Source organism: Thalassophryne amazonica, chromosome 19, assembly GCF_902500255.1.
Source record: "Thalassophryne amazonica chromosome 19, fThaAma1.1, whole genome shotgun sequence".
NCBI classification, from domain to species: domain Eukaryota; kingdom Metazoa; phylum Chordata; class Actinopteri; order Batrachoidiformes; family Batrachoididae; genus Thalassophryne; species Thalassophryne amazonica.
The window spans coordinates 67,002,498-67,025,314 of NC_047121.1; the positions used below are offsets into that span (position 1 = coordinate 67,002,498).

General features: G+C 40.0%; 1 protein-coding gene across 5 annotated transcripts; it reads right to left on the reverse strand.

Annotated features, from left to right (window-relative positions):
- Nucleotides 1-456: 456 nt before the first annotated feature.
- hspa4l (heat shock protein 4 like) lies at nt 457-18,431 on the reverse strand. 5 transcript variants are annotated; one of them, XM_034195505.1, is made up of 19 exons: nt 18,267-18,430; nt 11,692-11,749; nt 11,440-11,580; nt 11,123-11,245; nt 10,499-10,598; nt 10,112-10,245; nt 9,788-10,032; nt 9,634-9,710; nt 9,391-9,542; nt 9,159-9,265; nt 8,870-9,003; nt 7,236-7,426; nt 6,329-6,391; nt 5,917-6,060; nt 1,758-1,898; nt 1,565-1,672; nt 1,340-1,459; nt 931-1,092; nt 457-835 (listed from the first exon to the last, which is right to left on the reverse strand). In XM_034195505.1, exons 1-19 carry the CDS (start codon nt 18,371-18,373, stop codon nt 674-676), a joined length of 2,469 nt encoding a protein of 822 aa, XP_034051396.1. In that variant the 5' UTR covers nt 18,374-18,430; the 3' UTR covers nt 457-673. The 5 variants fall into 5 exon arrangements, with proteins under 5 accessions (XP_034051396.1, XP_034051397.1, XP_034051395.1 ...); XM_034195506.1 differs by having other exon boundaries at nt 1,773-1,898; nt 6,329-6,403; XM_034195504.1 differs by having other exon boundaries at nt 6,329-6,403.
- Nucleotides 18,432-22,817: the final 4,386 nt, after the last annotated feature.

Below are 22,817 nucleotides of genomic sequence, written 5' to 3' on the forward strand. Positions count from 1 at the left end.
AGGAAACAGGTGAGGGAAGCCATCAAAAGATTTCTCATATATCAAGCATCTGAAAGTCAAATAATTTCAGACTTAGGAATTGTGTCTTGCAGACAAGCAATAATTTATTTTATTTAACCATCTTTAAATCTCATGACTTAAATATGGAAGTTGCAAGAAAGGAAACCGGTGACCAGTCACTAACTAAAGAGACCTCATATATCGCTACCATTTTAACACAAGTAATATCGTCACTATATACACATTTATTATATGTCCAACCTACACTTACTTACTAAAATAGTATTTACAGCTTCTACACATGGGCATCAGTTCAAACAGTTTAAATACAAATATATACGATTTGTAATATTGCATACGACCTAATAAATCATCCACTGCGATGACTGATTCACTGCTGATATTGACGCTTGTGAAAATTTACCTTGTTGTACAGTCAGTACAAAGGAAATCAAGTGAATACAAACAAAAAAGTTATCTACTGCATGAACATTCTTTAATTTATCATCAGGTATGTGACACCTTTAAAAGAGGGAAGCACATGTAAAGTGCAAGGGAGAAAGAAAAATAAATAAATAAAAAAGTCCATGAATGTGGCTGGTTATGATGCCGAAATGGTCCCAAAATGGTCACTTTTCTAAACGGTCAGCGGTGGCTCCAGAGTTTGATGGCTTCAATCCGTTTCCATTGCTTTGGTGCTGGGCTTCGTCCCTTCTGCTCCTTGGTTTGCTGGTGGGCCGTTATGAGCTCCGCTGTTGTGCTCGTTCACTTCAGGGACGTCCTCCACTGTGGGCCGCGGCCTGTTGACCACTGGACTGCAGATGTCTTCCACTTCCTGTTAAGAAGTGCACACAGATTGTTGGAAAATCTACAGCTATAATAACTGCTGATAGAAGACGTATGTCCTAATTTGACATTTGCTGTACAAACCTGTATTTTGGCAATGATATCTGCTACTTTGACCACGGGGTCTTGAGTAGTGGTGATTTTGCACTGTGCGTTCATCTTGGTGTTCATCCAACCCGTGGTCTCAATCACACACTTTTCCACAGTGCTCATTTCTTCTGCACTCACATGTAGGTATTGCTCATCCTGTGGCTGAGAGATTGAAACAACACCAAAAAAATAAATAAATAAATAAATAACATCTCAACTTCATAGTCATTAATTATCTCCATTGTAGAGGTTATGTTTTCACCAGTGTTATGTGAAGCATGCCACACGCCAGAACATGTTAAATTTTGAAGTAACTCTACAACCAGAGGTAACCTTTTGTCAAAATTGCAAAATAAAACAATTCCAAAAGATGAGAAAGCAGCAAGTGCACCTGGAGGTTTACTTTCTGTTTGTAGGAATCAACAACCTTCATATACAGCTGTAGTTTCTTGCCCAACTCCTCAAAAGCTCTGGGCCTGTCCTCATGCTCTCTGTGCCGATTCTGAATGGGTTCGCCCAATCGCTTGGGGGGAAAATAACATCATTAATACTTTAAAATCCAAAGTGTCTTTTAAAGCATTAGAACTGCCCCTAACAGCTACATGGGATCATTACATGACACACAAACCTTGAGTGCCTCCAACTTGTCCACATAGACTTCTTTAGGTTGGTCCTCTCCATCCTCATACAGCCAGTTCTCCATGTCCTCCAGCATCAGTGTCAGACGGTTACTGTCCTGTTAAGAATCATCATAAATAAAGCAGACAATTAGGAAAAATGTGCTAGCTGTATTGTGAGTCTTCCTAATAGACCAGACTTACAAAAACAGTGCATACCTCTGCTGTGATGTACTTTTCGTAGATTCCACAAAGCTTGTCCCGCAGGTCATACACATACTCCTCCACAGCGTTTTTAGCCTCATTCAGCTCTTTCACCAGTTTGTCCTGAACAATCATTTGTTGCTGCAAAGACAAACACTTCTCTGAAAAACTCAATTACAAGAAGACACGATCCTCTCAGAGAGCGTAACACCAGTGTCTTACATGTTTCACAGGTTTCACACAGATTCATGCTAATTTCTTGCGAGTCAAATGGTACTGTGATTTATCACATATTACAACAAAAAAAAAAATCTGCCCTATACCTGTAAACCAGCCCTCATGAGATACAACATAAAAACAGGGCTGATGAATCATACAATTTTCCTCTCAATTTTACTGTCCTGGAAACTGTGGCAATAAAATCAGGGCGATACAAATCTTAAAACAAAGCGATACAAAAAAAAAGACATCAAAAATACCTAGGCTTTGTATCGCCCGCTTTTCATCCAATCAGGAGCCACCATTTCTCAGCCCCACCAATGACACACACCCACTTTGTATTACCCTGGTGACAAGTGCAGGATCCTGATCATTTCATTCAACCAAGATGTCTGATCAAAGTAAGATTTTTGCCTCCCTAGTAGGGAGAATTCTACAACGTGAGTCACCCTGCTCAGAGTGCCGCTCTCACTGGAGCGACAGCTCTGCTATTTTGGCATTGTGGGATAGCTCGCGCCCACAGATTGAGCTCGCCGGACTACTTTTGCCACCCTGCTCAGCGTGCCGCTCTCGTTGGCGCAACAACACACAGAATGTGTCTCTTCCCAGATTGATCTCTTTCAGTGCAGCTTCTTGTTCTGACTTTAACACGAAGTTAACACCCAAGTCTTTCATCGCCAACTGTAAATAGTAATCAAACCATTCTAATTGTATCTTTCTGACCTCTTCCGCATCAAACTCCATCGTGTCATTGTTTACAATGTGCCTGAGCGATAACAGGTGAAGTTGCTCATAAACTTTAAGTTTCTTAAATATTTATTACAGCCACTCTTAAAACTTCAGTTATCTTTATAATTTTATTACAGGTAAATTTTAGAATTTATTTAGATGAGATATACTCATTATCTCACAGGAATATAACAATTATCTGGGAACTACTTTTTGTGCAGGAATTCTTCAAGCATGTCGGTCGCAGGTGCACTAACACAGAATGTCCACAAACTGGACAGTTGTCGGCCAAAATGAGAGTGTCCACTTTTAGCTTGCCATAAGCTAAGCTAGTGGCACCCGTGAAAGCATGAACTTGAGTCTCACACTGGAATTGTGAGACACCAAGAAGTTAGTGAAGAGGACACTCATGACTTAACAGAGAGACATAAGAACAAGAACACCACCAGGAAAACGGAGAGTGATGTGACCTTGTTAACTGAATGGCTGAGTGGAACCAAGAAGAAGAGAGGGCTCCTTGTTCTTTCTCTGGTGGAACTTGACAAATTGAGTTGATGATAATTATATGGCTCTTTATTTTTGTTGTAATATGTTATAAAATTCTTATTATGTTTGTTTATATATCATGCCCTGTATCATGCCCAGATGTAGCTGTATGAGCCCGAGTCCTAAGATAAGGTATACATACGGCCCTGTGTCACTGAGATTTGATCAGTTCTGTCCAACCTGCACCCAAGCTAAAAAAAAAAAGTTGTGACCCATAGAAACTTGGTATGTCTCTTTATATCAGTGTTTCATAGAACCACAGGTGCATCTTCATCCAGTTCCTTGAAATAGCCATTCTGAATGTTTGACTTTTTTCAAGTTCACCAAGGTCAAGGGTGGTATTATACCAGTAAAAGTAATATAGCTTCACATTACTGTTTAAGTGCAACCATAAGTGTATCTTTAGCAAAATCCTCTCAAATAGCCATTCTAAACACTCCTTATAGAAACAATGGGCCAAAATCCTGACCTCGGCTTTTAACCAATTTTTCTCATAATCGGATTACTTGTCCTCGGCTAACATTTCAGTAAGTGTGAAGCAAATAGGGAAAACAGCCTTTTGAGTTTTGCACACATAGGACCCCTGAATAGGTGTAATAAACTTGAATAGTAATATCATGTGATATAATGTAGTCAAACCAACAATACTTGAAAATGCAGAATTAAAAATCCTTCATAGACGACTTAACACAACAGGGGAAAAAACTGGCATCGTACTAGTGATGTTTTGAGTTATAAATTACAAAAACCACTCACACATATTACAGTTTTAATTTACAGATATTAATAAATATGCTATAAATGTTGTAGTTACTCATTATATGATTTATGAATGTAAAAATGGCTAATGTTAGAAATCATGGAGTCAATTTGGCAAAGGCACTAAAACCAAAATATTTAAATTTATGAGTTGGATTGACACCGATCAACACTTAATCATCTACGTATCTAAAATCAAGACATTTTCTTACATTTCTTCTTGGCTTGGCAGAAAGTTGAAGCATAGTCACGGGGCATTTGCTGTTGTATAGATCAGTGATTCTCAACCGGGGTGCCGCGGCACCCTAGGGTGCCGTGATCGATCGTCAGGGGTGCCGTGGGTATTTTTCACATTCGCAATTATTTTTCATATTCGCGATTACCGTGAATTATTTATTTTATCCACAAAGCATAAAACGACTCAGAATCTGACGTCATTGTTCTGCAGCCTCGCTCTCGTCTTAAGGCGGGACAATAACAAGGAGGCTGACGGCCGATTAAAACAGTGTCGTCTCCTTCAAAAGCCGCGTCTAAAATGCCGAGCTGTCGGTGTGTGTGTCTGTGCCTGTGTGTGCACGCGCGCGGAGTTAACAGGCTGCAGACTGCGAGGGAGGGGGTGGGTGAGGGAGGGGGTGAGTGAGGGAGGGGGTGGGTGAGGGAGATTCCTGAATGCAGGCGCGACACGTTCAGTGCGCAGCGAGCGCGGAGCAGAGAGAGGATTTTAAATGGAGTGAACATGTTAACAAAACGAAAACGTGAAACTTTTACTTCTCTCTGAACTTTCTCTAAAGGTGTGATTCTGCCGTTACCGTCCTGTTCACACCATGTGCGCGTCGTATGCTGAATTTATGAGACCATGAGATGAAATAAACGGTCAAATATCTTTAAAAACATATTTAAAAAATGAGACTATATGAATGAACTGAGATACACACAAAAAAAATGTTCAGACGCACAGATCACAAAAAGCAGGTGAGAACTCTGAACTTTAACAGCTGTTATTTTCCAAAGGTATTTATTTGTTCAGTCTTGAGCTTAATGTAGTGTTTAAGCACAAAACGTGACTGACGAGGAGAAACAATTTCAGAAATGCAACAGAAACAACCACAAATCAGAAAAAGTTGGGACTGTATGTAAAATGAAGATAAAAATAAAAATGTTGCACCATTCCCAGTTTGTCCACTCACAGAAGCCAAACGTTCTTCCAGAGTTGTGTAATTATACTACAATAGTAGAATATAAAGAAGGGGAAAAAAAGAAAAAAAAATAGACAATATATTCGTCAATCGCAATTATTTGTCTGACAATTAATCGTCTCCAGAAATGTCTAATCGTGACAGCCCTACTTGAGATCAGAGCGCAAAATGCTTGAGGATTTTCGAAATGCAATGTTTTCTGTATCGATTTTCTATTGCGATAATTGGGTTTTGCGCAAAACCAGAGGTAATAGCATTATAATATTATTTTAGTTGGTGGTGTGCGACTCAAAAAAGGTTGAGAAACACTGGTATAGATTAACTGCTCATATCTGTGGATTCACATAAAGCCACGGGTCTCCTTTTGATAAGATTTAGCTTTGAGGCACATCATTTGAAAGGATTTTTGTCCATGAATTGGGTTTTCATTCATTACATAACAGCCTGTAGTGACGTTTTAACAGGAGGGGGAGGGAATCAAAGCACTGAAGACGACCTTTTAAGCCCCTGCTGCACTGCAACAAAATCATGACAGTAAAAACTCCTCAACCTCCTGGGACACCGCAAGAAGTCGGCCAACATGCGTTTTTTTTTTTTTTTTTTACAATAAATACAGCATTTTGATTATGTTCTGTCCTTACGGCTGAAACAATCAACATTTTTAATGAGACCAGGACTCAGCTTTTTCAAAAGCCCCCAGAAGAACTCACCTCATACTCCACAAAGTTATTTAACACGTCTCTGTCAAGCTGTCGGACGTTTTTAGACAGAACGGGCAGATCAGTACTCTTCACCTTGACTTTGGGCTTGTTTCCACCTGCTGTTGGGTCTTCCATTTCCCCAGCAGTCCCATCCTTGATTTAGAAGCCAGAAAAGCGAAACAGCCCTTTTAGCCGAGGCTCGAATGCATTTCAAACATGCACCAAATTTAATTTAAGGCCATGGTTCTGTAGATTTCTAGTGTAGCAGAAAACACCAACATGGATCATGTTAACTGTCTAAAGATCATAAATGGAAGATCAGCATGTCTGTAAATGTATGTACATCAGTTTAAGAGCCAAATATAATAATAATAATATGGATATTGGTACTTAAAAAAATAAATAAATCCACCACACTGACCTTACTGTGGGAACTGCTGTCCTCATTCTGCTGATCCTCCTGATTTTGTCCTTCCTGGTCCACCTGCATTTTGTGCTAGTAAACAACACACTCAAAGCATTTATTCAAGCCAGGTTAGATGCAAACAATAAAATATTTTATATTTGGATAACATTTAGCAGCAACAGAAACCATGTGAGGGTTTAAACTGAAAACTAGTCTAAACCTTATCATATTAGAACTGTTTGTGTTCCACAACTCCTCCGAGCTGAATTGCCAAAAAACCTGGTGTATTCATGTAGGCTAGCCCCAGAATTGCCCTCAGGGGGTTTGTGTGGGCAAAAGTCAAGGTCGCTGTGGTCACAAGTCAAGGTGTGGGTTTGAACTAGGAACCTCAATTTTGAGCTTCATGGCAAAGGCTGTGAATACTTATGTACATGTGATTTCTTAGTTTTTTGTTTTTATTAAATTTGCAAAAATGTAAAAAAAAGAAACCTTTTTCACACTGTCATTATGGGGTATTGTGTGTAGAATTTTGAGAAAAAAATGTCATGCATTTTGGAATAAGGCTGTAACATAACAAAATATGGAAGAAGTGAAGCGCTGTGAGCACTTTCTGGATACACTAGTATTTGTCATTGAAGGTTCACCATAAAATTGCCCTGAAAGAATCTATTTTTGTAAAGGTCAAGGTCAACAAGCAAGCCTGAGGTCAATCATTGAGGTCGATGTCAGATTGCCATACACAACTATACACATCAACGTACATAATACCTACAGATAATAAAAACTGACTTTTAAACCAGTTAAGTCATTAGAGCTCACTCCTGGCATTGTGAAAAGTTACTGAGATATTTCACTTTGCATCGCATTCAAGGGCACACTGGTGGTCTAATGCTGTCATCTGCACGGCTAAAAACCTTCTCACCTGGTCTTCTGGTCTGCTTTCATTCTGCACCACTGGCTCCAAGTCGATCTGCATGTCCTCTCCTTTCTGCTTCTCAATCAGCGAAGCGCAGGACACACTAAAGATGCCGTGGATATTGACACGCACTTTGACCTTTACTTTGGAGCTGTCTCCATCTGGCTGGGGAACCACATTCTGTACAGAAAACCAACCTGGTAAAACAAGGAAAGAAAGTCTGCTTCATTCCTAATTACCATCCAGGTATCACGTCCCAGCTAGTGAGGGGGTTAAAACATTGTTTCACATTCAGAAACAATTGTGCCAAAAGCATCTCAATGAATCCTGCTTCAGAAGAATGCCTTCTGAATAAAAATAGGATTTGTGAAGAGTCGAGCACCACATATGCAATTATAGTTTGTTCCAAACTGTAAAAGCATCCAGCCAGCAGACTGAAAGAAGGAATACAAAACATCAAACACTACCTTACTGTCAAAATTCTGGGTTGCCTAATTCTTTTGTGTAAGATGACACAAACCTTAGTCCTTGTGTTTGTACCAGCACAGTGCTTGTACAGTAAAAATGTAGTTGAGTGTACAAGTTACTCCATCACAGCCGCTTTGTGTCTGATCAATTCTGATGCACTAGACTGATTGAAGAAGCAATTTTGCTTTGCTTAACATCCCGCAGATGTGTCTGAAACCTACTAGATGGATTATGGAAAATTATGAATTTTGTCCATCAACTCATGAGCAATGTGCATGTAATGCTCATCTGTGCAGTTGTCCACCAGCGCCCATCCTTACACAGCTAGTTAGCAACCCATGGAGAATTTAATGCTACTCACTATAGAGGCAAAGACAGGACAAAATATTAAAATAAACCATTTTTGTCTGTACTGCAAATTAGTGAAACACAGTACCAGAACACTTCCAAACCTTTGTAACAACTGTTTCGGAACACTGTTCTAGAGTCCATGTGAAAAGGAACAAGTCATTTTCTGTGCTAAATGGGGTCTCATTACATCGCCACAAACTCAACCCAGAACGAATAAGGATTGCAGTGTTTTGATTGATACACAATAATTAAGTAATGATGAAAAAAGTAAAAGTTACAGTTTTTGGGGTGGTTCATTGCTCTTTCACCTGTAAACCTCAGGAGTGTTACAACAGCAGATAATGATGATGAACTAATGGGAACTAATTTGACAATAGTTAAGCTTGATGAAGTAAATCAGCCAAAAACAACTTTGCATTGCCTTTGTAAAATAGGACAGGCCTTTCTGTTACCTGCTGAACAGTCAGTGCACGGTCTGTGTGCACTAGCAGATATGGTCCTTGTGGATACAAAGTTTTATTATGGAATAAGCTCAATTAATAGCTACCAGAAAAAAAAAAAAAATCAACTTCCCATTAATATATAAAAGCTTCCAACCAGCCATAAAATCCAATCAGGCCATTTGCTCCTCAAGGGGGTACCAATAGTGTAAGTATCAAGTGTCTACCATGTATTGTTAATGAGTTACTGTGTTCACAATAATGTGTCCACACAAAGACAAATGCCACACACAGAAACTGTAGATGAACCACAATTGAAATTATTAATGCATCACCAGAAAGAACAGTTGACTTTCCAAAAGGCAAAATGAGTACCAGTACCTATCCTGTGGTCTGGGTAAGGGAGCTCTTGGGGGTTACTGTAGAAAGCTTCAAGGTCAAAGGGTTCCTTCTTGTGGAAGGTGATCACTTTGGAAAATGGAGCAGCGTGATTCTTGCTGAAAACCTCGCACTCTCTGCCGAAAGCAAAGCAAAAAAAAGCAAGGTGTCTGCTTATATTTGAGCTGAGTGACCTAGCTTGTGCAACAGAGAAGGACAAAAATTATGTCTTAGCTGCAAAAAAGCACGATTGTGTCAGATGGTTACTTTAAAATGGCAAAAATGTTCTCACCCCAGTCCATCATCTGTTGGAGATTTCCAGCGCAGAGTAATGGGAAAGGGAACCACATCGGTAATGGAGAATTCACGCACCTTAAATGCTGGAGACAAAATTGCACACTACCCCGCAACCCCACGCACAAAAATGAATCAATTACGAGAAACACATGCATGAAAGACTTTAACTGCAGTAGAATTATGTTTAAAAATATGTAAAACGTTAACCCATGAAGCATTAGTCCTACCTGAAGAGCACAACCTCGAGCGACAGCTTCGTCCGCGTTAAGTGTGGTACTAACATCTTTGCCGAAGAATCTGGTGATCCTCTCCTTGATGGCTGGGATTCTTGTGGCCCCCCCAACGATCTCCACTGCACAGATTTCATCCCGACTCAGTTCTGCAACAAACCAAAACACAGCCATGACCCGAATCCTCATTTATTATTCAAAAAAAAAAAAAAAAATACAACATGAATTTGGCGGACATACTTGATTGTTCAAGTGCTGCTTTCAGTGGCATCTCCACCCTCATCAGATACTGAGCACACATGTCTTCAAAGTGGCCCCTGCAAGTTACAAAGTACAGACATAAATGTATTGCTGGAATTCCTCTCACAGAGATGAAGAAACCATTTTTTATTACCTGTTCATCCTGCTAGAAACATCAATGCTGTTCATGAAGCATTCGATGTTCAGAGGCAGGTCAGAAGAGTTAGCACTCATAAGCTTCTTTAGTTTCTCGCACTCCTGTTGCAGCCGCAGTAGAGCTCTTGGGTTCTCTCTCACATTGAGCTTGTACTTGCTCTTGAACTCCTCGCAGAAGTAATCAACCAATGCCTCATCAAAGTTACGCCCACCGAGGTACGGGTCAAATGCTGTGCCAAGGACCTGACACACCAGGCTGTCATTCAGTTTGGAATTTAAAAATACAGATGTAGATCCAGATGGGAAAAGATGCTACGCTAACCTTAAGTTTGCCTTTGTTGAAGGCAGTGATGGAGACCTGGTATGATGAATGCCCCATGTCCACAAATACTACATTTCTTGGCCTCTCCTCAGGAGTAGGTAGGTCCTGTTTGTAGATTCCATAAGCCAAAGCAACTGTAAAGTCAAACACAAAAATACAAAAGGCCATGAAAAAGACTTAACTTTGTCTGCATATTTGCGAGATGTTATATTATTGGCATAATTAACTTAATAATTAATTCACTTTAAGGAAGCTGCAAAACTAAGGGTTCAGGCAACACGCGTCTCCTATAATAATATAAAAGACTGGTGCAATACACAATGTCTTCTTACTAAGATACGTCGCTCCAGGAATTTTTGGACTCTTGATTTTACCAAGTACACTGACCTGCTGTGGTGTCGTTAATCAACCGTAAACAGTTCAGCCCTGCGATCTGGCTAGCGTCAATTAGAGAACGTCTCTCAGCGTCTGTGAAAAAACCCGGAACCTGCAAAACAAAGCAAGAGCTTCCTTGCAGTACTTTGTCAATTACGTTAGTGCGGTCAACCCCTTCAAGGTCTGGCTGTGGGGTGGAACATGTTTAAATTTCTTCTGAAATGTTCCACACATAAGCCTCTTTCACACATGCACTCCAGTGAGAAACGCTCCTGCAACGTGAGCAGGTCACTGCTTTGTTTGTGTGAGTGCCTCAAGCAGAATGGAACAAAAGTTAAAGTGGCTATCCTCATCAGACCCTAGTAACCATGAGACAGCAGGGGGCGCCGTCTGCAGCAAAGAACAGGCAGAAAAGCATTCAAGCATGCAACTCATTTCAAAATGCTCAAAATAACTGCATCAGAAAATTCCTTTAAACAAAAAAAAAATGCTTGGAACAGTAAATGAAAGAACTGCTTCAGAATTTATTAGTGCTACGAAAAGGCTCAGACCACCAGTCTAATGATTTCTAACAGAGACGTCACCAAAACAAATTCCTTGCTATGGCCCTGCACCCTCTGGAATGTTCTCACTCACAGAGATGACGCAGTCCACCACCGGCTTCTTCAGAGCGCTTTCTGATGTCTCCTTCAGCTTGGTGAGCAGCATCCCGGTTATCTGCTCAATGGTGAACACTTTATCCTCATCCAAATAATGTACCTGGAATCATGATACAATGCAAAAGCATATTCAGCACATAAACAGGCTGTCAGAAGGAGAAGCACAGTTAAACAAATAAAAAATTCAGGAAATACAAAATCTATGTAAAAGACAGCAGAAAATGTTCGGCGTCAGAAAGAAATTAATTGAAAGTGTTGAAAAGGAAAACTCTGGAACTCTGAGCCGGGCCTTACCTTAATTCCGGTATTGCCGTTCGTCATTTTCTGCAAGCTGTAAGGCAGTTTGAGTTTTTCCCGTTGAACAAATGGATCATCAAACGCTCTGCCATGGAACTTTTTGAAGCCATGGACTGTATTTTTGAAATTTGTTATGACCTGAAACAAAAGTATATTGTAAAGATTGTGTTGTAACACTAAAAACAAATTAGAATTTAAATTCTTTTGGAAATTTGTAATATTTAATGTTACACTTATACATGTTCTCACCTTACTCTTGGCTGCATTCCCGATCATGCGGTTTTTCGAGGCCAAAGACACGCAAGCCCTTAATGGAAGACACACACAACAAAAAATGAGCAATCGAGCCAGACTGTCCAGGAATAAATCTGTTTATACATGAAGCAGGACAAGCAGAATGCTAAATGAATGACTGAGGTAGACAGAGTCAAAAGCTCAGACGGAGCTTTCAGTTCACAAGAGAGTCTAGGAAAGAGCAGTAAAACTAGGACAGAGACACAGAATGCTTCATCTTCAAAAGTAAAATAACCCAGTGTAAAAACATCACCTCCCAAGCTCATCCAACTCCTTTTTTGAAGACCGACACCAAATCATTGTGTCATGAACACACATGAATCCTGGTCACATGGGCTGCTGGGATCCATTTGACACTGGCTGGAAGTGACAAATCCCTCCATAGTTTCACCGTGACAAGAAAATGCCCCCATTCACTTAAAGGTACAATTCTTCTTTGTATTCCAGCTTTTCTGCCAAGTACCTTGTCTACAGTGTATTATGTCTGCTACAAATCAAAACAAGTTATACTGCAACTAACAATTATTTTATTACTAGCCATAGCCTGTTGACTGTTTTTGTGCTTTAACTGTTTAGTAAAATTTGTTTATACACCTTTTCAATTTACAAACACTGGATGAGAGGCCTTCAAATTTTGTCTTGAACAACAGTCCAAAATTTAAAAAAAAAAATTGACAACCAGATCAAACCACTCTGTCACATTTAACCAATTTAATACAGTTTACTGGGCATGAATCCAACCAATTGTAAGGGGAAACTGCACGATTTTTCAACCTGAATTAGAACGCTAACACTATCATGGCCAAAGAGCTATACAATGTAAGACTGTGGAGCAAGCTGATATCCTCAAAGTAAACTAAACTGCTTCTTGCCTGCACTGAAAAGGCAAAAAAATATCATTAGAAATGTCTGGTAGCATTGGAGAGGATTCATACAGAGGTACATGTGTGCATGTTTTCCTCAGTAAATGCAAAGAAACTTCTTAAAACAGCCTTCTTCTCAGGCTAAGGTAAGACATTAACTGTATAATTTGATTCCAAGTGTCCACTTCAGGCTATGTATTTGTGTCCTTGGACAAGACACCTCATCATCATCCTAGTCCACCAAGGTGTAAATGGTTATCAGACTTGGCTGGGGAAGAATCCTGTGATGGGCTGATGTCCCCTCCAGGGGGAGTCGTAGAGACTCATTCGCTTCATGCCATGCTATCTGGAGATAAGCATGAACCTCAGTGCATGTGTAAGACTTACTTCTTTCCATCTTCGAACACTGCTGTAAATTACCTCACTGCGGTTTTTCGCAGTATTAGGTTGAAGCCAACTCTCAGTAAACACCTTTCGCAAGTATAGCATTATAACTAAACAAAATGCAAATAAATAATTAAAACTAGTAAGTTGCTGCTTTTATGTAGCATAACAACGATTACTGTTGTTATTTGTATCATTTCACACATTCTTAAATGGACCCTGACCATAAAGCAATGCACGACCTTCTTGCCTCACTGAAGGAAGGTCATGAGTTCAGCCCCACAAACAGCAATTCGCCTTGAAGATCTGGAAATGTGTCCAGCATAAACCTTGTGCCACATAAAATTACAGCTGACAAACCCACTTTGGTGACAAGGAGTGAACAAGAGCAGACACAAGACACACAAATAGTTGTTTCACCCTCCTACTTTGAAATTTTCTGGCTAAGGGTAGTACAATTCATCTTGCATTGTGAAAATTGTATCGTGGAGCCTGTATCAAATCATATTTTATTTATTTATTTTAGTATTGTGATACCACAGAAAGAAAAAAAAAAAAATCATAAAAGATTCATAAAATTTCCAAATAAGAAACAGACAACATCGCTCTGGGTCTTCTTCATGAGTGGGGTTTGGAGAGTGAGGTCAATAGACAGACTGGAGCAGCATCTGATGTGCTATAGACGCTGTACTGGAGCACAGTGGTGAAGAAGGAGCTGATCCAGAAATTGATGCTCTAGATTTACGTGCCAATCCTCACCTATGATCATGAACTTTTGGTAAAGACCAAACGAATAAGGTCTTGAATACAAGTGGTGGAAATGAGATTTCCCGGTCGGGTATCTGGGTTTACACTCCTGGGCAGGGTGAGAAGCTCAACTATCCAAGAGAGACACGGAGTAGAACCGCTGCTTCTTCACACTGAAAGGAGACAGTTGCAGTGGTTCGGGCATCCCATGCCCACTACAGTTCATTTACAATTTACTTTTGTTTTGGGTTCAGAAGTTTATTAAATCACATTTTGGGGGAATGTGCAGTGGTTCTCAATGGTTTATTATGTTGTGGACATTAAAAGAATGAATCTATCAGATTTTCAAAATGTACACATTACTTTTATGCTATTTTATTTGTATAAAATAAATGCCCATGGTTCCTTATGTTAATCAAGGAATTATCTCAACAACAACAGATACGTTATCAAAGATTTCTAAAGAATGTTTTTTTTTTTTATTAAAACTTTTAATTACAAGTTTTGTAATGTGAACTTTTAACTTCCAAATGTACAGTAATCAGATATTAATCTTGAAGTAAAAACACATTTGTGTGGCCAATAATTTGAAAAGAGAGATTAGAAAAGACTGTTTTCCTGTCAAAACTAGGAAAACTCGGAAGTGAGTGAAAGTTTAACAAGTTGATGCATTAATGTGCCATAAATACTCCTATTGTTCCATTTGATTTGATACTTAAAATTATTATTTTTGAGTTGTCATTTCCTTTACTCTGTACTTTTCTGAGCCACAATGTATGTGTTTTTGGTTTAAAGACTGGGGTGGAAAACTTGACCTGACCGAACAAAAAATGTTTATTTGGGGGGGGGATAAACCTAAAAATGCACCAGAATGCATCTGAGATTTAAAATTTTTCTGGGGGAGATTCCCCCAGACTCCCCCCCACCAGGGGCTTTGGCCCTTACCAAAAAATGTCCTTTTTTTCCCCTACGAGGCCCACTTCCATCACTGTAAGATGAAATTTTATTCAAATAGTGATAACAAAATATTTCTGGTGACTTATTTAACCATTATGCTTTGTTTCAAGGGAAATATGGAGGGAAAAACAAGACGATGGAGAAAAGGACACTTGAACCTGACATTTCTGACTAGACCACTTCCCAAAACGGCAGAGAAGATCATTGGGTGCCCTCTACCCACAATGGAGGACCTTCATGGCTCTGTTGTCTCAGGAGAGCCAACACCATCCTGAGGGACTCATCCCACCCTGGCCACCCTGTGTTTGAGTTACTGCCATCAGGCAGATGGTACAGGGCCATTAAAGCAAGTACAAATAGACTGAAAAACGGTTTCTACCCAAATGCTGTGAACGCTACTGGAACCAAATAGCCATGTCACATGCCACAATCAAGTGCAATATTTGTTTATGTGCAATATCCACTGCCACTGAAATGTCCAGTTTTGTATATATTTTTCCCTTTATTTGTATGCAATCACTTTTTTGCTACTACGTGCTTATATATTTTTTCTTTTAAATTTGCACTCTTTATTTGGTTAAATTTTGTTTATTTTTCTTTTCTTCTCCAGACCTTACAAGTCTGCACACAGTTTACTCATACCCTGGCAGAATTGTTGATTTTTTTTTTTTACCCATTTCTCAGAGAATATGAATGATAATAAAAAAAACTTTTTTCCACTCATAGTTAGTGGTTGTATGAAGCCATTTATTATCAAACAACTGTGTTTGCCCTTTTAAATCATAATGACAACAACAACAGAAACTGACCAAATGATCCTGAGCAAAGGTTTACATACCCCCTGTTCTTAATACCTTGTATTACCCCCTTTAACATCAATGACAGCTTGGAGTCTTCTGTAGAAGTTGTGGATGAGGCTGTCTGATGGTGAAGCTGCCACTGAATATGTCTTGGACTTTATTTACATAAATTATGAAGAAATACAAACAATATGGCATTCTGTGGTAAATCTGCATGGAGTAGACAGTTCTCAAAAACTGAGTGACTGTGCAAGAAAAAGAAGAGTGAGGAAAACCACCAAGACACCCAAACAACCCAGAGGTTATAGGCTTATGTGGAGGTGATGGGAGAAAATGTGCACAGTTTTGTTTTGCATTTTGTGTCACCAGTTATACAGCTTCATGATGAAGTGGTATAGAGGAGGATTCTCTTAAAAAGAAGACATGAAAGTTTAGCTACAAATTGCCAGAAGGTACATCTGAGATGCCTAGATTTGATCTGTTTTGGTGAAAGAAAATCCTTCTCTGCTCTACTCCACTATGAAGCCAAGAGTAGTGATACAAAATGCAAAATTTGTACTGTGCACAATTTCTCCAATCAAAGCCACAGAAGCCTATAACTTCTTCTGGGTTGTCTGGGTGTTTTGGTGGCTTTCCTCACTCTTCGCCTTCAGTTTTTGAGAACTGTCTACTCCACACAGATTTTCCATGGAGTGCCATACTGTCTGTATTTCTTTGTAACTGATGTAAATAAAGTCAAAGACATATTCAGTGGCAGCTTCACCATCAGAGAGCCTCGTCCACAACTACTGCAAAAGACCCCAAGCTGTCACTGATGTTAACCCTCTGGGGCCGACGCCATCGTATACGAAAAATGAGTACAAGTTTTACTAAATTATAAATAACTTTTTTAACAATATGAGATAGAGACTTACTTTTTTTGCTGAAAAGTGAACTCTGCGGACTTTTGAGCCAGCCATCCACCATGTTTGTACTCCTCATAAAAGCTGTGTGATAACATGCGCAATGTGAGTGTCCAATCGGAAATGGTTCACCGTCACATGGTTTTCCAATATCCAATCGTAGGGCAGAGCAGTCTCACATGATAGGCCAAAGATTGTTAGGAGCAACAATGTGTTACTCTTGTGAATGTGTTTGAATAGCCCTCTGGCTGCTGGCTCCATGCATAAACACACAGCATCACGCATATGAATGGAGGTGATCAGTGTAAGAGGGCCTCATACAACCTCAAGTGGTCGACCAAAGAGTGTCAGTGGAACAAATGGTTCACTACTTGGCCAGTGAATATTGTTGAATAAGCCTCTCTCGCTCTCACCCCTAAAGTGCCGTTTGCGCATATGAATGAGGGGGTGTGTTAACAGGGCCTCAAACTATGAAGATAGGTTGTCTACAGTGCAGGAAGAGAAGCTTGAATCTTCGACTGGACTGGGTTGCTTGATGTGAGGACCTTTCGCTTCAAGTCACAGAAGCTTCCTCAGCTGAAATTCCTCAGCCTCTCGGTAGGTGGGGTCTGGTTAGGTTAAAAAAACTCCAGCTTTTGTTGGCTTCTGGTTTATTCTTTTCTACAAGAGTCAAGACAGAAGTCAGACTACCAGAGCAAGAATTTTAGCTGAGGAAGCTTCTGTGACTTGAAGCGAAACGTCCTCACGTCAAGCAACCCAGTCCAGTCGAAGAGTCAAGCTTCTCTACTATGGAAACCACCTGGACAACCGAGAGCCTACACAGATACAGTGCAGGAACACATTCCAAGAGGGAGTCAAACTCCATGGAAGTAAAAAGTTTGTGTTGTAAGCCTTTGTGTAATAGCAGACAGAAACTGCTTTGAGATGTAGCATAAAGACAAAAAAAACCCTGCATATACCATTTTGTGTATATTGTTCAAAATGTGCATTTGTGTTTATTGTTAGAACCTTTATTTTTTACATTGTTTTGTACAAGATCCCAAACTACCTTTATAAAGTGTCAAAATCTGCTTTATTTTTTCCTTTCTTATTTCTGATTGTAAACCTTTATTACACTTATAAAACACCACTATTGCATATATATTCTGAAAGTACAGGTTGTCCTGACAAAAAGAGACATACCACTTGATTGTGTGATGCAGGGAGTGCTTTTAACAGTAATAATAAAACATTTATGCCAGGCGAGTGAACTGTCCAAAAAAATGCCCTCGAACCCCAGAGGGTTAAAGGGGCAAAATACGGTATTAAGAGGGGGGGGGAACTTTTGATCAGGGTCAATTGGGTAGTTTCTGTTGTCATTTAAAAGAGGAAACAGTTATCTGACAATAAATGGCTTCACCAAACCACTATCCACGAGTGAAAAAAGTTTTTGTCATTCATATTCTCTGAAAAACGGGCAAAAAAAAAAAAAAAAAATCTAGCAGGGTATGTAAACTTAAGAACACAAATGTATGTGCACTGAAAAGCACCTTACGTTTTTGTTGTACTTAGTTACGACAAAGTATCTGAATCTCAACGTGGATCTGAATCTATGCATGAAAAATAAAGTGATGTAGTAAAGCAGCTGAATTAGTTCTGTTGTTTTTGTGCACAGATTAAATGCAAGCAAGCAAGGGAGCCCAAAATGAGGTTGCTGCTACGTTTTAGGGAGTCTACAATACAACGTCGTGTGACAACGTTGATACAACGTTACCTGACAGGTGCGTTATTTTCAACGTTGCTGCCAAAACAAACACACAACAATGTGACAACGTAACACTGTTATCTGAGAAACTCAGAATCCCGGCGGTGGCTCGATTCTCGGTGTTTATACTCACGGTGTGCATCTGTCACTGTATTCATTGGCTACGGTTTCGATGCCGCCGCTCCTGGCCACGGCGATGTAACAGTTCTGGAAACCCACGTCAATACCGACCACTGACATGATGCGCTCCTCCGCAGTAACCGCACTTGACACCAAAATAATCTTCACCGTGAGCCTGTGCTGTGACAACAAACGGCTGTTCAGTGTTTAATCCAGAGCGGATTCTCCCAACGTCACCCAGCAACTCTACATTGAGGCTGCAAGAACCCGCCAACAGCCGACCCTGATTGGCTGTGACGATCCCATCCTTCCTAACGTGATTGGTGGAAAAACCTGTCGATAAAAGAAAAATCTAGAATTTGGGAAAAGGTCCCGTGACAGCGGTGGTTAGTTTATTACAACGGGAATATGATGTTTTTTTTTAAATGTGAAACTGAGCAGTTACGTGCATCTACTCATGTGGTGTATTTAAGTACAAATTTGAGATATTTCTGTGTAGGCTCTCAGTTGTCCAGGTGGTTTCTATAGTAGAGAAGCTTGACTCTTCGACTGGACTGGGTTGCTTGACGTGAGGACGTTTCGCTTCAAATCACAGAAGCTTCCTCAGCTAAAATTCTTGCTCTGGTAGTCTGATTCTGTCTTGACTCTTGTAGAGAAGAATAAACCAGAAGCCAACAAAAGCTGGAGTTTTTTTAACCTAACCAGACCCCACCTACCGAGAGACTGACTGCTATAGGCTTGAGATATTTTACTAGGATATTTATAGTACTTTTTACTCTGCATGCTAAAAATTTTTATAAAATACCATTAAAACACACACATACATATATATATGAGGACCACATATTTGATTGCTATTTGTCCATTAAAAATAGGCGTTAATTTGATTAGATTTATTCGCTAATAAAAAAAAAATACTTGTATTGTGGATTAAAAATCCAATAAAATTAAATGAGCTAAATAAAAAAAATCCAATAAAACTAAATAAAAATATCTACACAGAAAAATCGCCATAAAAAAGAAGCACTAAAAAGTTATCACAAAAAAAAGTGATGTAATATTTCCACAGTGGACCTTAATCAATTTGTTTGCAATAGAATTTAATAATCTATAAATAAGTAGACGAAATTATAAAGTAAGAAAATATTTGACATCTTAATGTGCATTTTAATTTACAAATCAAATATGAATCCAGCAATAAATGGTTAAATTTAAAAAGCAATTTTGCAACACTTGCAGACACTTGTAAAAGTCAAGTCAAGTCTGGGAGCATGGGCTGGTACTGTGTTTTGATGCATCCACAGAACCACCCTGGGTCCTGGCACTCACCCAGGCAGACAACCCATCCATCGCCACATTTGTGGTCCTCCATAAATTTTATATAAAAACATATAAGTAAATAAAAATAGATATGCATGGACTAGCTGCTGCAACAACAACAATTATTATTATTATTATTAATCAAATCAATTTTATTTATATAGCGCCAAATCACAACAGTTGCCCCAAGGCACTTTATATTGTGAGGCAAAAGCCATACAATAATTACAGAAAAACCCCAACGGTCAAACGACCCCCTGTGAACAAGCACTTGGCGACAGTGGGAAGGAAAAACTCCCTTTTAACAGGAAGGAACCTCCAGGAGAACCAGGTTCAGGGAGGAGCAGTCTTCTGCTGGGACTGGTTGGGGCTGAGGGAGAGAACCAGGAAAAAGACATGCTGTGGAAGAGAGCAGAGATCAATCACTAATGATTAAATGCAGAGTGGTGCATACAGAGCAAAAAGAGAAAGAAACACTCAGTGCATCATGGGAACCCCCCAGCAGTCTACGTCTATAGCAGCATAACTAAGGGATGGTTTCAGGGTCACCTGATCCAGCCCTAACTATTAAGCTTAGCAAAAAGGAAAGTTTAAGCCTAATCTTAAAGGTAGAGAGGGTGTCTGTCTCCCTAATCCGAATTGGGAGCTGGTTCCACAGGAGAGGAGCCTGAAAGCTGAAGGCTCTGCCTCCCATTCTACTCTTACCAAACCTTCTTCCACCACCGACTAACAAATATTTTCTGATAGGGACGCTGTGATCAGCTGTTGAGCTATGTCACATAAAAATAAAAAATCTAATTTCCAAGTTCCAGTGGCTAATTAGAGAGTTCCTCTGGGTGGGGCGGTGGAGCCACAGACTTGTAAATGTATCAACTTGCATTAAAATAAATTTAAAGTGTCCATTATTTAAATCACACATATAAAACCCATGTACAAAACAACAGGATAGAATTAGACTTTATTTAAAGTAAATATTAATAACATGGATTAATCATGCTGGTGTAACAAATAAAACTCACCAGTGAGCATAATGGCAATGCATTTTAAAGAGTAAGTAATACAAATTTGCTTAGTTGATGGCAGTGCAGTGAACAGATAATATCACAAGGGTTTTATGAAAACTGGAGCTGCTACAGGGCCGGCTCACTAAGGGAGGGTGCAAAATGGAGACTGAAGAAAGAAATTTTTAATAAAAAATGAATGTCAAATGACAAATGTCAATTCATTCTCTGGCGGGTTAAGATGGGGCTGTTGACGCTCTTGTAGGGGGCTACAGTCCCAACAAGGCCCACGTTAATGCAGCCTGTGTGGTGAACTAAAAGCCAAAGAAGCAGACTTAAGACCGAAAAGTCAGATATTCAGTCCTCTCAGAGAAATGCACTTTGAAAGAATGGTGACAAAGGTCAGTTTCAGTTTGTACAGGGGTCAAAAGTTAAAGTTGCTCCAGTTTTTGTAAAATGTTATGCAAATTATTGCTTGAGTTAATAGGGTTTTAAAAAAGAATAGTTTGGACCTTGTGTCATGCTCTGCCGTCACGTTATAGGATAACACGTCACATGCCATAGAATCCAATGTACATTGTTTGACATTTACCTTGCAAACCAAGCATCCAACACAGTCAAAACTATTCCATTTATTAATCCTATTAGTTCAACCAATAATTTGCACCACTACAAACTGAAATTGACCTTTGTCACCATTCTTAATGATTTTACCCCATAACTCCATAAGATTCAGTCAGAGATTGTCCAAACTATACCTTTTTGGAATCTTTGTCATCAGACACATAATGTGGTATAGCTTTTAATATGATTGGTGCATTTTTAAATTTTGACCCCTGTGTAATTCTTCAGTGACCCCTACCTGGCCGCCATATTGGATTTTCAAGTGTCCAGCACTTTTTTTCTCAAACACTGATATATCAAGAACATTCAAGAACGTTGGCTCTCACTGCGGTATTGTATCACTTCCTGTTCCGGAGCACAGCGGTGTTTTTCTGTATCTGTTAGCTGTTTAATCTGCGCAGTTAGATTGATCTAGTTATCTAGATTACGATTTGTTTCCCAGTGTAATCTTCACGTGCCTTAACTAAAGCACTCCTTCTGCTGAATCACCTCTAAATTATTTACACATTATTCACTTTGCGTGTTTTTAGGAATCCGCTAGCTTAGCGTAGCTACTAGCTCTTAGCCGATTTAGCATGGCGGCTTCTCCTGTCTCTCCCGCACTTTTCTGCTCTGGGTGTGAAATGTTTAGTTATTCCTCGGCCTCCTTTAGCAGTAATGGTACTTGTAATAAGTGTAGCTTATTCGTAGCTTTGGAGGCCAGGCTGGGCGAATTGGAGACTCGGCTCCGCACCGTGGAAAATTCTACAGCTAGCCAGGCCCCTGTAGTCGGTGCGGACCAAGGTAGCTTAGCCGCGGTTAGTTACCCCCTGGCAGATCCCGAGCAGCCGGGAAAGCAGGCCGACTGGGTGACTGTGAGGAGGAAGCGTAGCCCTAAACAGAAGCCCCGTGTACACCGCCAACCCGTTCACATCTCTAACCGTTTTTTCCCCACTCGACGACACACCCGCCGAGGATCAAACTCTGGTTATTGGCGACTCTGTTTTGAGAAATGTGAAGTTAGCGACACCAGCAACCATAGTCAATTGTCTTCCGGGGGCCAGAGCAGGCGACACTGAAGGAAATTTGAAACTGCTGGCTAAGGCTAAGCGTAAATTTGGTAAGATTGTAATTCACGTCGGCAGTAATGACACCCGGTTACGCCAATCGGAGGTCACTAAAATTAACATTAAATCGGTGTGTAACTTTGCAAAACAATGTCGGACTCTGTAGTTTTCTCTGGGCCCCTCCCCAATCGGACCGGGAGTGACATGTTTAGCCGCATGTTCTCCTTGAATTGCTGGCTGTCTGAGTGGTGTCCAAAAAATGAGGTGGGCTTCATAGATAATTGGGAAAGCTTCTGGGGAAAACCTGGTCTTGTTAGGAGAGACGGCATCCATCCCACTTTGGATGGAGCAGCTCTCATTTCTAGAAATCTGACCAATTTTCTTAAATCCTCCAAACCGTGACTATCCAGGGTTGGGACCAGGAAGCAGAGTTGTAGTCTTACACACCTCTCTGCAGCTTCTCTCCCCCTGCCATCCCCTCATTACCCCATCCCCGTAGAGACGGTGCCTGCTCCCAGACCACCAATAACCAGCAAAAATCTATTTAAGCATAAAAATTCAAAAAGAAAAAAT

What these genes read in the sequence shown, in the direction of transcription:
- hspa4l (XM_034195504.1), bottom strand. Translation starts at nt 18,373, where the DNA reads ATGTCAGTGGTCGGTATTGACGTGGGTTTCCAGAACTGTTACATCGCC. An exon ending in TCAACAAAGGCAAACTTAAG is followed by an intron (nt 10,033 to 10,111) that starts GTTAGCGTAGCA and finishes CTGGTGTGTCAG; the next exon opens with GTCCTTGGCACAGCATTTGA. An exon ending in CAGAGGTATGCACTGTTTTT is followed by an intron (nt 1,673 to 1,757) that starts GTAAGTCTGGTC and finishes GATTCTTAACAG; the next exon opens with GACAGTAACCGTCTGACACT.